The 14,837-nt window shown below is 37.4% G+C and overlaps 1 protein-coding gene across 7 annotated transcripts in view; it reads right to left on the minus strand.

Annotated features, from left to right (window-relative positions):
- The window catches only part of TASP1 (taspase 1), a 316,660-nt gene that overhangs the window by 98,814 nt on the left and 203,009 nt on the right, over window positions 1–14,837 (minus strand). For all 7 annotated transcript variants that reach the window (XM_036827379.1, XM_036827380.1, XM_036827375.1 and 4 more), the window contains one exon: window positions 7,977–8,050. In XM_036827379.1, the coding sequence (XP_036683274.1) occupies window positions 7,977–8,050 (74 nt within the window). Of the gene's footprint in view, window positions 1–7,976; window positions 8,051–14,837 lie in introns of those variants that run through there.

A 14,837-nucleotide genomic window follows, 5' to 3' on the forward strand; every position in this document is an offset into this window, starting at 1 on the left:
TTTCCCCTGCAACTAATAAGAATCTGTGGGGAAACACCTTAAGACCATAAAATAGCCTGCTCCTACTCAAGGATTAATTTTTATAACAGTATTTTCACTGTGTTATAAAAAATGACCTCTACATAGTAAAAGAAACCTAGGTTTCACTTATTATACCTGAATAAGTTCCATGCCAATGTTAACATCTGTTTTTATTATAGTCGTCCATACACACTGGGTGTTTATTAAAAACCATTCATTAACTGTCTGCTATCTTGGGTAGGATACAGGCAATCTGATTTTTAAATCCAACTGGTATCAATGCCCTAATTTTGGTTCAATAAAAAGAAATCTCTTTAACTCATGCTACAGAAGGGGTTTAGAAATTAAATGAAGGTATACAACTACAAGAGCATTCTATTAAAAAAAAAAAAAAGAAAGAAACTTATAAAAGAACCTACCTCTATTTATTCAAATTATATACGGATTCTGGTTATAACGATATTAGTTATTATCCAGCCTTTTCAAAGCAGTACAATTTTGAGGTGAACTTTAATTCAAGGTATTAACCTGGATTAAACATAGTTAGCTTATATAAAATGTTCAAATGGCCAGGTGGCTTTAGTTTCTGAGTTTGGTAACAAGCAGAAAGAAGGCAATTTTTGGAAAGCAGGGCAAATTAAAAACAAAAAAAAACGAAAAAAACTTTTCAGAAGTAGTTTTTAAATTTAAAAAAATGTTGTTGTTGTTGTTGCTGTTTCAGTTTTTGAAGATGCCTTCTGGGACTTCCCTGGCGGTCCAGTGGTTAAGACTCCGTGTTTCCACTGCAGGGGGCATGGGTTCGATCCCTGGTCAGGGAACTAGGATCTTGCATGCCACATGGTACGGCCAAAAATAAAATAAAGTAAAATAAAATAAAGATGCCTTCTTTCTCATTTTGCTACTGTGGTTTGCAATATCATATGAGAGCATGTTTCACAAACCCATCATCACGCTTGAATGGGTATGCCACTAATTCAATAATTCTTTCACAGAAATCAGGAAACCAGGGGGTAGGCCAAAGGCTTGCTCTCTTAAAAAGAATATAAACTTTGCTATAGCCCCTCTTTCCTCTTTTGAGCTCAGCTTCTCATCTATAACTTTGTCATACTTGCAATACAATAAAATTCCAGGCTTTATGACAGAAGAGATGTTTGTTTGTTTTGTTTTTTATCAATAAAATTCAGCAACCAAAGCTTTAGTGTTTTGGGGTTTTTTTGTTTGGTTGGTTTTTTGGGGGAAAGCATTTGTAGCCACAGGCTCAAAGGAGAAAGAAAGGGAAAGGGATGAACTCTCTGCAAGGAAGGTCGAACACATAATTTACAAGTGAGGCAAGAGGAGCAGCTGTATCTGTTGGCCCATCAATACCACCAGCTGGAGAATTTACCAGCAATATGAAAACCACGTCCACCAGATGTCAAGTGATGCAACTGGAAGCCAAATATCTTTGGGCTTAAGGCAGGACTCTCCACTCTCCTTCCTCCCATATTTCATGTTAAATAGCAAGGTGTCTTCCACAGGCCACCAGCAGGGATAACAGGAACATTTCTGCAAATGGGACTTAATAACTTGACTGTCCCCACCAGACAGATTTCAGACCAGCTCCACTACTTAAGTCTACCTCTTCCATGTTTTTTTGTTAAAAAGCAATTTTAGCTCAGATTCAACATGTCAAGGGTGAGAGAAACTTAACTGGCTGCAAGCTATTCTTGGGCAAGGATTCCTATGGCTTATCAGGCTTATTTTATATTTTGGAACCATTTTGGCATTGGGAAAAAAGAATGTTTTGAAAATATTTATTTAGACAGCCACATTTCCACTCTTTCTTTAAACTGGTGCTGTTCAGTATGGTAGCCACTAGCCACATGTGGCTATTTACATTTAAGCAAAATTTTAAATTCTGTTCCTCGGGCATACTTGCCACGTTTCCAGTGCTCAGTGCCACATGTGTCTAGTGGCTATCATATCGGACGACACAATATAAATATAAATATAAATTATTTCCATCAACACAGAAAATTCTTTTAGGTAGTGTTGCTCTAAACCCATAAATCACCTTTTTATTTTTTTATTTAAATTTTTTTTTTATACAGCAGGTTAATAGTCATCAATTTTATACACATCAGTGTATACATGTCAATCCCAATCTCCCAATTCATCACACCACCACCCTCAACCCCCATCGCTTTCCCCCCTTGGTGTCCATACGTTTGTTCTCTACTTTGGTGTCTCAATTTCTGCCCTGCAAACCAGTTCATCTGTACCATTTTTCTAGGTTCCACATATACGCATTAATATACGATATTTGTTTTTCTCTTTCTGACTTACTTCACTCTATATGACAGTCTCCAGATCCATCCACATCTCTACAAATGACCCAATTTTGTTCCTTTTTATGGCGGAGTAATAGTCCATTGTATATATGTACCACATCTTCTTTAGCCATTCATCTGTCGATGGGCATTTAGGTTGCTTCCATGACCTGGCTATTGTAAATAGTGCTGCACTGAACATTGGGGTGCATGTGTCTTTTTGAATTATGGTTTTCTCTGGGTATATGCCCAGTAGTGGGATTGCTGGGTCATATGGTAATTCTATTTTTAGTTCCTTAAGGGACCTCCATACTGTTCTCCATAGTGGCTGTATCAATTTACATTCCCACCAACAGTGCAAGAGGGTTCCCTTTTCTCCACAACCTCTCCAGCATTTGTTGTTTGTAGATTTTCTGATGATGCCCATTCTAACTGGTGTGAGGTGATACCTCACTGTAGTTTTGATTTGCATTTCTCTAATGATTAGTGATGTTGACCAGCTTTTCATGTGCTTCTTGGCCATCGGATGTCTTCTTTGGAGAAATGTCTATTTAGGTCTTCTGCCCATTTTTGAATTGGGTTGTTTGTTTTTTTAATATAGAGCTGCAGCATGAGCTGTTTATATACTTTGGAGATTAATCCTTCGTCCATTGATTTGTTTGCAAATATTTTCTCCCATTCTGAGGGTTGTCTTTTCATCTTGTTTATGGTTTCCTTTGCTGTGCAAAAGCTTTTAAGTTTCATTAGGTCCCATTTGTTTATTTTTGTTTTTATTTCCATTACTCTACGAGGTGGATCAAAAAATAAGTAACTGTGATTTATGTCACAGACTGTTCTTCCTACGTTTTCCTCTAAGAGTTTTAGAGTGTCCGGTCTTACATTTAGGTCTCTAAGCCATTTTGAGTTTATTTTTGTGTATGGTGTTAGGGAGTATTCTAATTTCATTCTTTTATATGTAGCTGTCCAGTTTTCCCAGCACCACTTATTGAAGAGACTGCCTTTTCTCCATAGTATATCCTTGCCTCCTTTGTCATAGATTAGTTGACCATAGGTGTGTGCGTTTATCTCTGGGCTTTCTATCTTGTTCCATTGATCTATATTTCTCTTTTAGTGCCAGTACCATATTGTCTTGATTACTGGAGCTTTGTAGTATAGTCTGAAGTCAGGGAGTCTGATTCCTCCAGCTCCGTGTTTTTCCCTCAAGACTGCTTTGGCTATTTGGGGTCTTTTGTGTCTCCATACAAATTTTAAGATTTTTTTGTTCTAGTTCTGTAAAAAATGCCATTGGTAATTTGATAGGGATTGCATTGAATCTGTAGATTGCTTTGGGTAGTATAGTCATTTTCACAATATTGATTCTTCCTATCCAAGAACATGGTATATCTCTCCATCTGTTTATGTCATCCTTAATTTCTTTGTATTCCTTTATTTCTTTTTCTTCTCTGATTGCCATGGCTAGGACTTCCAAAATTATGTTGAATAATAGTGGTGAGAGTGAACATCCTTGTCTTGTTCCTGATCTTAGAGGAAATGGTTTCAGTTTTTCAACATTGAGAATGATGTCTGCTGTGGGTTTGTCATATATGGCCTTTATTATGTTGAGGTAGGTTCCCTCTATGCCCACTTTCTGGACAGTTTTTATCAAAAATGGGTGATGAATTTTGTCAAAAGCTTTTTCTGCATCTATTGAGATGATCATAGGATTTTTATTCTTCAGTTTGTTAATATGGTGTATCACATTGATTGATTTGCATATATTGAAGAATCCTTGGATCCCTGGGGTAAATCCAACTTGATCATGGTGTATGATCCTTTTAATGTGTTGTTGGATTCTGTTTGCTAGTATTTTGTTGACGATCTTTCCATCTATATTCATCAGTGATATTGGTCTGTAATTTTCTTTTTTTGTAGTATCTTTGTCTGGTTTTGGTATCAGGGTGATGGTGGCCTCACAGAATGACTTTGGGAGTGTGCCTTCCTCTGCAATTTTTTGGAAGACTTTGAGAAGGATGGGTGTTAGCTCTTCTCTAAATGTTTGATAGAATTCACCTGTGAAGCCATCTGGTCCTGGACTTTTGTTTGTTGCAAGATTTTCAATCACAGTTCCAATTTCATTACTTGTGATTGGTCTGTTCATATTTTCTATTTCTTCCTGGTTCAGTCTTGAAAGGTTATACCTTTCTAAGAATTTGTCCATTTCTTCCAGGTTGTCCATTTTATTGGCATAGAGTTGCTTGTAGTAGTCTAGGATGCTTTGTATTTCTGCGGTGTCTGTTGTAACTTCTCCATTTTCATATCTAATTTTATTGATTTGAGTCCTCTCCCTCTTTTTCTTGATGAGTCTGGCTAATGGTTTATCAATTTTGTGTATCTTCACAAAGAACTAGCTTTTAGTTTTATTGATCTTTGCTATTGGTTTCTTTGTTTCATTTCATTTATTTCTGCTCTGATCATTATGATTTGTTTCCTTCTGCTAACTTTGGGTTTTGTTTGTTCTTCTTTCTCTAGTTCCTTTAGGTGTAAGGTTAGATTGTTTATTTGAGATGTTTCTTGCTTCTTGAGGTAGGCTTGTATAGCTATAAACTTCCCTCTTAGAGCTGCTTTTGCTGCATCCCATAGGTTTTGGATCGTCGTGTTTTCATTGTCATTTGTCTCTAGGTAATTTTTCATTTCCCCTTTGATTTCTTCAGTGATCTCTTGATTATTTAGTAACGTATTGTTTAGCCTCCATGTGTTTGTGTTTTTTACGTTTTCTTCCCTGTAATTCATTTCTAATCTCATAGCGTTGTGGTCAGAAAAAAGATGCTTGATATGATTTCAATTTTCTTAAATTCACGGAGGCTTGATTTGTGACCCAAGATGTGATCTATCCTGGAGAACGTTCCGTGCGCACTTGAGAAGAAAGTGTAATCTGCTGTTTTTGGATGGAATGTCCTATAAGTATCAATTAAATCTATCTGGTCTATTGTGTCATTTAAAGCTTGTGTTTCCTTATTAATTTTGTTTGGATGATGTGTCCATTGGTGTAAGTGAGGTGTTAAAGTCCCACACTATTATTGTGTTACTGTTGATTTCCTCTTTTATAGCTGTTAGCAGTTGCCTTATGTATTGAGGTGCTCCTATGCTGGGTGCATATATATTTATAGTTGTTATATCTTCTTCTTGGATTGATCCCTTGATCATTATGTAGTGCCCTTCCCTGCCTCTTGTAACATTCTTTATTTTAAAGTCTATTCTATCTGATATGAGTATTGCTGCTCCAGCTTTCTTTTGATTTCCATTTGCATGGAATATCTTTTTCCATCCCCTCACTTTCAGTCTGTATGTATCCCTAGGTTTGAAGTGGGTCTCTTGCAGACAGCATATATATGGGTCTTGTTTTTGTATCTATTCAGCAAGCCTGTGTCTTTCGGTTGGAGCATTTAATCCACTCACGTTTAAGGTAATTATTTATATGTATGTTCCTATGACCATTTTCTTAATTGTTTTGGGTTTGTTTTTGTAGGTCCTTTTCTTCTCTTGTGTTTCCCACTTAGAGAAGTTCCTTTAGCATTTGTTGGAGAGCTGGTTTGGTGGTGCTGAATTCTCTTAGCTTTTGCTTGTCTGTAAAGCTTTTGATTTCTCCATCGAATCTGAATGAGATCCTTGCTGGGTAGAGTAATCTTGGTTATAGCTTCTTCCCTTTCATCACTTTAGGTATACCATGCCACTCCCTTCTGGCTTGTAGAATTTCTGCTGAGAAATCAGCTGTTAACCTTATGGGAGTTCCCTTGTATGTTATTTGTCATTTTTCCCTTGATGCTTTCAATAATTTTTCTTTGTCTTTAATTTTTGCCAATTTGATTACTATGTGTCTTGGAGTGTTTCTCCTTGGGTTTATCCTGTATGGGACTCTCTGCACTTCCTGGACTTGGGTGGCTATTTCCTTTCCCATGTTAGGGAAGTTTTTGACTATAATCTCTTATTTTCTTGGGTCCTTTCTCTCTCTCTTCTCCTTCTGGGACCCCTATAATGTGAATGTTGTTGCGTTTAATGTTGTCCCAGAGGTCTCTTAGGCTGTCTTCATTTCTTTTCATTCTTTTTTCTTTATTCTGTTCCGCAGCAGTGAATTCCACCATTCTGTCTTCCAGGTCACTTATGTGTTCTTCTGCCTCAGTTATTCTGCTATTGATTCCTTCTAGTGTATTTTTCATTTCAGCTACTGTATTGTTCATCTCTGTTTGTTCTTTAATTCTTCTAGATCTTTGTTAAACACTTCTTGAATCTTCTCGATCTTTGCCTCCATTCTTTTTCCGAGATCCTGGATCATCTTCACTATCATTATTCTGCATTCTTTTTCTGGAAGGTTGCCTATCTCCACTTCATTTAGTTGTTTTTCTGGGGTTTTACCTTGTTCCTTCATCTGGTACATAGCTCTCTGCCTTTTCATCTTGTCTATGTTTCTGTGAATGTGATTTTTGTTCCACAGGCTGCAAGATTGTAGTTCTTGCTTCTGCTGTCTGCCCTCTGGTGGATGAGGCTATCTAAGAGGATTGTGGAAGTTTCCTGATGGGAGGGCCTGGTGGTGGGTAGAGCTGGCTGTTGCTCTAAATCACCTTTTTTAATTCCATTAAAAAAGGAGCCATTATAATTCTCTTCTCTATGTACTATGGAACAAAGCTCTCATACGCTGTCCTCACAAAGCCCTGTGATGCTACTGGCTTGCTGGGTAATATTCAGAGGCCAGCCAGCCTGGATGGGTGTTTTATGACCAATTAGCAAGAAGTTACTCTTTCTTACTTGTAGCCTTAATTTGTTAATGATCCCATCTCTATCAGACAGTTTACATCAGAAGTTTCCTTACTTGCATTTCCAAATGTGTAAAATAAATCATGCCCTTTGAAAGAGAGGCTTTACAGCTTTGTAATTGAGGTACTTTAATGCCAAGTAAACATCATATGCCACAGCTGTTCCTAAAAATTTTATGAAGAAGAAGAACATGAGGCCAGTATAAAATAAATCCACAAATTATGTTTCTGACTCCCAGGCTCACCCCTCTTGAGTGCAGGGAAGCCAAGCGACTCAAGGGGCGCTGCGTGGACATTCTCTGTGAATGTTGTGACTCACTGGGGGATGAGGGCCCAGGGTGTGTGGCACACGGGGCACAGACCTTTGACTCTGCCATGAGGATGCCGTGTCAGACCACACCAGAGCACGAGCCAGGTAGTCCTTGCAAGGACGCTGGGCATCTCTGCCCTCACACACGCAGGGTGTGGTCCAAGTGCTCAGCTAACTTTGCCTCGGTCTCCTTTAGCTATTCCCATCCTCCTTGCAAAATCACCCAGCCCTGCCAGCCATGAGTGGCACACCCATTTGCTCTTCCCAATCCCCAGTTTCTTCTTTTCCAATTATTCACAGTGGATGAAGAAGAACAAGATTAAAAAAAAATAAAAGGTTTGTCCTAATCTCTCCTGCTCCATCATCAAAAGCAAGAAAGATCTGCTAGTTTTCTTTGGAACCGTTAACTGTTCTTTATCAGATTCTCATAAAGACCACAGAGCTACCGCCAAGAGAGGCTGAAAAAATTCCATTGTGTCCACTTGGCTGGTTAGAGATTCACACGGTGGCTGCAAGGTTTTCCAGTTATGCCCCCGTTTTCCCGCTTACCTTGGCCTTCCCATCCTGGGCTGACATATATCCAACACACATGCTCTCCGTCGTGTGGCTCCACAGAAATTCCACTGCCATGGAAGAGAACACCAATAGGCACATTCAGATCACAGATGGAAAATAAATCTCTGCTTTTTAATACAACAGTTAAAGATAGCTTTATATTTAACACACTTGGGCTCCCTACTTTCCATTAGCTCCTTCATAAATGTCAGGATGATTTAGTACTCAGAACCGTGTAATACTGTTTACTGTGAAATGAAAAATGTATTTCTTACTTGTCAAAACTTATGATTATTACATGTAAAATAAATGCTCTTCTGTTTGAAACTTGTAACATTAAACAACACACATGCATGCACACACACTCATACATACAGTACACAATGATTTAGTAAATATAATATTCTATAACGTAGTTTCCTTTAAAACACACACAGACACACACACACACACCCCAGGGTCTAGGTTTTCAAATACCATTCTCCATGAAAAGGAACCAGGATTCCTTGGAGAAATGTTTATTCCAAGGCTGGGGCAGAGAAAATATTAAATGAATCTGGAACATCTTTTTGTGCCAGAAAATAAGGAAGTGCTCAAAGAATGAGGAGGACTTATCAAAAGGACCCAGGGTCAGCCTGCACGGACTTACACTGGCCATATCTGAGTCAATCTAAGTATCAAAATAAATAATAACAGTAAAGAATTACCACCACTGAACAAAATTAAAACCAATGAGCCCATACTAATGCAAACACATAAAGGAATAAATAAAATGGGGGAGAAGAGAAAGCAATTCCTTGTAGCAGAATGCCAACTAATAAATACAGAAGAAACAACAGAGTTAGAAGCCATCACACTTCCTAAAACTAGGAGAATCTGAAGAGGAACAGGCTATTTACATAATCTCAGTGTGATCTCTCCACAAAATTCTTATGAAGTATAAAGGGGCAAAGTATAAGTTCACTGTGGAGAAACCCATGGACTCCACTTTAATCCAATGATGGAAGCTAACATCATCAATTAAGGGACAAATCAACACAACGTGCCTCCTGAGACTCACTGCCACTTCTGTGGTGTTCTTGCCAAAAATGCAGAACCAGAATTGCATGAGGAAACACCACACAAATCTGATATAGGAACACTACTAAATAACTGGCTTGAACTCTTCAAAAAATGTCAAAGTCAAAAAATACAAAGAGAGTTGAGAAACTGTTCCCATTTAAAGGCATCCCAGGGACTTCCCTGGCAGTCCAGTGGTTCCACTGCCAAGGCCCTGGGTTCAATCCCTGGTCGGGGAACTAAGACCCCACAAGCTGCGTGGTGTGGCCAAAAAAATAAATAAAGAAGACAAAGGCAACATGACAACTAAAGGCAATGTGTCCTCCTGGGATGGAGCCTGGATGGGGACAAGGGGTGCTTGAAGGGACACAACTAATGGAGTTTGAAAATCGACTATGGATTAGGTAACAGTGTGGCATCAATATTAAATTCTGTGATTTTGACAACTATACTGTGATTATTTAGAACAACAACCTTGTTCTTAAGAAATAAGCACTGAAGTATCAGGAGTAAAGACACCGGATCTCTCCACCTTGCTCTCAAGTCATTCAGAAAAAAAAATGTACATGTTTAAGTGTGTGTGTGTGTGTGTGTGTGTGTGTGTGTGTGTGTAAAGGGAAGAGGGAAGGAAGGAGGAAGTGGAGATGGAAAAACAAACGGAGGAAATGAAAATGAGTGAATCTGGGTAAAGAAATCACGGGTGTCCCTGGTACTGTTCTTGAAACTTCTCTGTAAGTTTGAAATTATATCTAAATTAAAAGTTACAGAAAGAAAAATACTGAGATACACACAAAGCTTTGTCACCTTCAAGTACTTACTTTCAAAATTCTAAGTTTTTTTAAAGGCATTTTTAAAGTTTTGATGCACTTCACAAAAATTTCAAAAGTCCCCAGTAATAAAACTGCCTTGCTCAACACCAATCCTCTGGGTCCCAGGCCATCCATCTGTTTACATCTCCGAGCTAATTAAGCCTGAAGACAAGTGTGTGAGTTGAGACACAACTGTGGCTCAGCGGTCCTAGACTCTGAAGGCTTTGCCAGACACATGGGGAAGGAAGAAGCAGAAGGGGCGACACTGAGTTCCTCATAGAGTGGCTCATTCCCTCATCATTAATTAATTCTCAAACCTGCCAACCTGCTCCACAGACGCTCCGCTGATGAGTGCAGGAAAACAGCGTCACGCAATGAAGCAAGTTCTCTTTGCCAGATGTTTTTTCTTCCTAACACATCTGCTTTGAACTTCAAAAACCTTGAAGTCCAGAGCAAGGTCTGGGATATTCTGAATTGCCTAATAGAGCAAAGGCACTCAAGCCTTACTGAATTTCTCGAGTAGTGACAATGCCATTGTATTTAAATACAAAGTTCAGGCATTTCTAACATTGTGACCTCTCCTTATTCCCCAAATATTAAGGTGGCAACTGCTCATGAATTAGCCAAGAAAAATACACGGAAATATATAGTCAATCTAATCATGAAAGGGAAGGATAAAAACACTGCACATTATTTTTTTAAGACACAATTTTGACAATTTCAAACTGCATTATTCTCTCTAAAAATAGAGCCTGCTTTAAGGAAATGTAACACATGAAAAATTTAGACTTACAAAACAGGATAAATTGGGTGTGCTGATTGACCACATTAAATATTTTTTTATTGAAAGGTTTTCAATAAAGTTTCTAGATACAGAATTTAGGAGTTCTTAAAGAAAGTAACTCAATGTCTAGAAATTCAGTCTTCATTCACTCTTTTTACAAACAAACAAACAAAGGAGGTGCATTGTACTGACACATTATTTTTTTTTGAATTTTTGAAATTTATTTTTTATACAGCAGGTTCTTATTAGTTATCCATTTTATACATATTAGTGTATACATGTCAACCCCAATCTCCCAATTCATCACACCACCACCACTACCCCGGCCACTTTCCCCCCTTGGTGTCCATACATTTGTTCTCTACATGTGTCTCTATTTCTGCCCTGCAAACCAGTTCATCTGTACCATTTTTCTAGGTTCCACATATATGCATTAATATATGATATTTGTTTTTCTCTTTCTGACTTACTTCACTCTGTATAACAGTCTCTAGATCCATCCACGTCTCTATAAATGACCCAATTTCGTTCCTTTTTATGGCTGAGTAATATTCCATTGTATATATGTACCACATCTTCTTTATCCATTCGTCTATCGATGGACATTTAGGTTGCTTCCGTGACCTGGCTATTGTAAATAGTGCTGAAATGAACATTGGGGTGCATGTGTCTTTTTGAATTATGGTTTTCTCTGGGTATATGCCCAGTAGTGGGATGGCTGGGTCATATGGTATTTCTGTTTTTAGTTTTTTAAGGAACCTCCATACTGTTCTCCATAGTGGCTGTATCAATTTACATTCCCACCAACAGTGCAAGAGGGTTCCCTTTTCTCCACACCCTCTCCAGCATTTGTTGTTTGTAGATTTTCTGATGATGCCCATTCTAACTGGTGTGAGGTGATACCTCATTGTAGTTTTGATTTGCATTTCTCTAATAATTAGTGATGTCGAGCAGCTTTTCATGTGACACATTATTTTTAATACCAACAATTCAAATCAGTCACTCATTCAGGCTCAGACTTCAGAAACTCAGCAGGATTATCTAAAATTTAAATTATAAAATGCTTTTGAAAAGAAATCTTATTTTATTTCTTTTAGTGTATGTCAACTCAATAATTTAATAAATTATTAATGAATAATTTAACAAATTATTTCTTGGTGGAGGACTTCAGGGAGGCAGGAGAGGAACTAACATTGAGAATCTATCAACCGCCAGGCACTGCCTTTCATAGTGGACCTCGGCAAAGCCTAGATGGGGAACCTGGGGCTCAGAGAAGGGAGGTAACATGGCTGAGGCCATCTGAGCAAGTGCAGAACCTAGGACTCAGATTGGACTTCTAGATTCTAAAACCTGTGATTCTCCATTGCTTTCTCACTCTGAAATCTAATCAGCTTGAAAAGGATTTAGAATCATACAGCATCGAACACAAACACAACTCTTAAATATCTCTTAAAGTAAGCTTTTAAAACTATAACAAGATAATACATTTGACTAAATTAAAAATGTTTACAGTATTACCTTTTGCCAAATGGGAAAAAAGTCAAGAGATGAGTGACAAGCTGGGGGAAATATCTGCAATTCATATTATAGAAAAAGGACTAATTTTCTTAGTATATAAAGATCTGCTACAAACCAATAAGGAAAAGACAAATACCCAAAGAGAAAGCAAAAAGGATATGAACAAAAGGGAATATGAATCACTCTAAAACGTGAAAATATGTTCTACATTTCCCCTACTAAAAGAAATGAAAATTAAAACTACAAGAGATTCAACATTCAGGTTATCAGACACCAAAAGGTTAAAACAGCATTATGTTACCTGGGGGTCGAGGAAGGAGCACTCTCATATAATAACGGTGTGAGTATGACCATATGGAAATACATTCTTATAATTTGCAGTAGTTATGTTCTATAAATTCACCATAAACACTGAATTAGCAAATACTGAGCCACCGCTCCCAAGGGAAATACAGGGTTAGGTTCCTGCAAGTCTCTGGTCACAGCATTTTCAATCGATAAGTAAACTTATTTTATGTGTGTTTCTGTTTAAAGACATCTTATTTAATATATGTTTTTATAACTAATTAATTTTATGCAGTATTTCTTTACAATAATACACTAGCCAAGAAGAGCTTAACATTTTCCTGACCCTGGATGACCTGCCCATGAATTTCTTTGGCTTTCAGCCTCACAATAATGCTGTCCCTTATGCTCTTTTTATCGGTTGTCATCTCATGAATCCGTAAGTTTTGCTACTGTTCCAGCTCAAATTTTTCCCCACTCTGTCCATGCCCACAAATGACTTGGGAAAGTGCCGGGAGTATTGATCTTTCAATTACAAGTAAATTTCAGAAAGTAAGAAAATTCACAAATACGAATCTGCAAATAATGAGGATAGACTCTTTTTCTCAAAATGACATACCCTTTGACCTAGCAATTCTACTTTTAGGTATTTAGTCTACAGATATGCCTTTACATGTACAAAATAACATCTTTACACAGAGATTCACTGAAGTAGTTCTAATTAGGAAGAAACTGGAAATAGCATGGTTGCCTTTTGGTGGGAGCATATATGAAGAACAATGGTACCCTACACAATGGAATACTATTCAAGTAATTAAGAACAAAGAGAAAGTTCTACATGGATGATATGGAACCATCCACACTAAGTGTTTTTTCAAACTTTTTGCCATGAACCACAGTAAAACCAAAACAAAACCAAAAAAGCCCCACACACTGTCACTTAGTACATGGGTTCTTTATATTCTACGCACTACAATTAAAAAATTCTGCTCATGACTCACTAAATTAGACCTCATTAATGTGACATGCTACAGTTGGAAAACACACTAATCTGCAAAATATACAGTTTATCTAAAAGAAAAGGAAAGGTGGAGGAAGACATAAAGATAGTGCTGCCATTTTTGTGAAAGAAAATAAAAGGGCACCATGGATGACAATGTTTGTAAATACATGAGATGTCTCTGGAAGAAAGTCTTGGGAAGCAGCAACAGCAGTTACCGCTAGAGAAGGAACTTGTGATTAAGGAAGTTGAGAGGGGGGCAACCTACTTTTCATCATACATCCCTTCTGAAACTTTTGAATTTTGCCCTGTTTTCAGTTATGTCCTATTTTTTTTTAAAATACACCTAGGAATCTCAATTACCTTGTTAATCTAATTTATCTATGAAGAATTAATTTCTTCCCTGTTTAGATTATGACATTCTGAAATACACTGAAATTTGACATAATGACATGTTACCATATATTTTTAATTGCCCTTCATGAGAATGCTTTATTATGATGTGAAACTGACTGGATGCTTTCAAATTGTGTCATGTTTTGTGACTACCTAAAACATGAACAAATCTTATGAAGGGGCATGAATAAACCCCTACTTAAATTTATACTGGCCACATATATATAGAACGAAACCTGCTATGTTCAAAGAGCAATCAAAACAAAACAAAGCAAATACTTATTTCCATTTGAAATAAAAAATGCCAAAACCATCATAAGTTTTTAAAAATAAGAAAACATTTATTTGTCTCAAGGGTAAAGCTTCTCTCACAAAGATCTCTCAAAATTGTTTAATTAAGTCAATTTATAATTAAAACCTAGTCAAGAGTAGTACAAAGTTTGCTCAAATACAATTACACAGAAGAAAAACTAAAATGTTAAACCCTACTCAGTACAAAAGTAGCATTTCTTACCATCAGTGATATCTAGAAGTCTATAATTTATTTCTTAATTTTCAATCTAAAATTGTCTCCTACACTAAAAAATTGAATTTTATGGAACAGTATTTAAAAAATGATTCTAATAATGATACAAACTGGGCAGATGCTGTATCATAGTACCAGAATTTTTCCTTGTGTAATTATTACATGTAGGGGACCACGAACTCAAGCAACGTGCAGGGTTTATGAGTGGCCTGGAGTGGCACGTCTGAGCCTGTGAATGTGCTGTCTGAAATAGTGTTTGGTGTGGTCAAGCTCAAGCTGATTTCCATTTAGGGAAGCCCTGGCCTCTCGGTAATGACCACGCTCCTTTGGTAGTGGCTGGTGACTATTTACACCTCAACTACTGATTTGAAAAAGGCTTTTGTTTTTTAGAAAGCCAAAGCCCAGGGATGGTGAGGCTACTGGAAATGTCCAGATCATGAAAAGACCTCCATCAGAAAACATTAAGAACACCTAAAGC

This window comes from Balaenoptera musculus, chromosome 15 (genome assembly GCF_009873245.2).
Source record: "Balaenoptera musculus isolate JJ_BM4_2016_0621 chromosome 15, mBalMus1.pri.v3, whole genome shotgun sequence".
In the NCBI taxonomy this organism is placed as follows: Eukaryota; Metazoa; Chordata; class Mammalia; order Artiodactyla; family Balaenopteridae; genus Balaenoptera; species Balaenoptera musculus.